We start from the raw sequence: 595 nt of genomic DNA, 5'->3' as shown, positions 1-595 counted from the left end.
GGAATCGCCCAAAAGTTTTGGGCATTCTTGCATGAGTCTTTATCGTAGAGTTTTTCCACTTAGAAATGAGTCCAGTAATAGTCGTAACTGGTGCCAACAAGGGCATCGGATACGAGATATCTAAGAAGCTTATCGCTGATGGTGCCAAGGTCATCATGACTGACAGAGATCAAGGCAGACTTGATGAAGTTGCTAGTCAGAAGCCGCCATATCCACCCCTGTTAATTGGAAATGCTTAGATAATCTGAAGCCGTTCGGCGCTGTTAAGCTCGACGTGACTAACGATGCATGAGTAGAAGAAGCTAAGCGAGAGGTGGATCTGCAACTAGTTCGATTGCGCCATATTGTGTGCTACAGATATCACGTTTGGCGCCTGCTATTGACGGTCTAGTTAACAACGCGGGCATCTCATATAGCGGTGACATTGTCGGATACGAAGAGGTAAAGAGTTTACCGTGAATTCACGGTATCATCATGAATGGGTGTTTGATTGCATGATCAGGCAAAGTTGACCATGGCAATCAACTACTACGGTGCCAAGCGTGTGACCAAGGCTTTCTACCCCCTCCTCAGGAACACGGGCGTATCGTTAACG

The 595-nt window shown here is 46.7% G+C and overlaps 2 protein-coding genes across 2 annotated transcripts; both read left to right on the top strand.

Moving 5' to 3' along the window:
• Positions 1 to 65: 65 nt before the first annotated feature.
• Pmar_PMAR010572 (hypothetical protein) lies at positions 66 to 292 on the top strand (the record flags this gene model as incomplete). The annotated part of the gene is made up of 2 exons (XM_002787148.1): positions 66 to 195; positions 240 to 292. The coding sequence occupies 2 exons, from the start codon at positions 66 to 68 to the stop codon at positions 290 to 292; spliced, it is 183 nt and encodes a 60-aa protein (XP_002787194.1).
• A 65-nt stretch (positions 293 to 357) lies between these two features.
• On the top strand, positions 358 to 588 carry Pmar_PMAR010571 (carbonyl reductase, putative; the record flags this gene model as incomplete). The annotated part of the gene is made up of 2 exons (XM_002787147.1): positions 358 to 441; positions 503 to 588. Coding segments are annotated over 2 exons (170 nt in total), but the record flags the coding sequence as incomplete, so codon positions are not given.
• Positions 589 to 595: the final 7 nt, after the last annotated feature.

The sequence above is a fragment of the Perkinsus marinus genome (genome assembly GCF_000006405.1).
Source record: "Perkinsus marinus ATCC 50983 genomic scaffold scf_1104296930248, whole genome shotgun sequence".
Classification (NCBI taxonomy): Eukaryota; Perkinsozoa; order Perkinsida; family Perkinsidae; genus Perkinsus; species Perkinsus marinus.
This window is presented reverse-complemented; position numbering and strand designations above follow the sequence as displayed.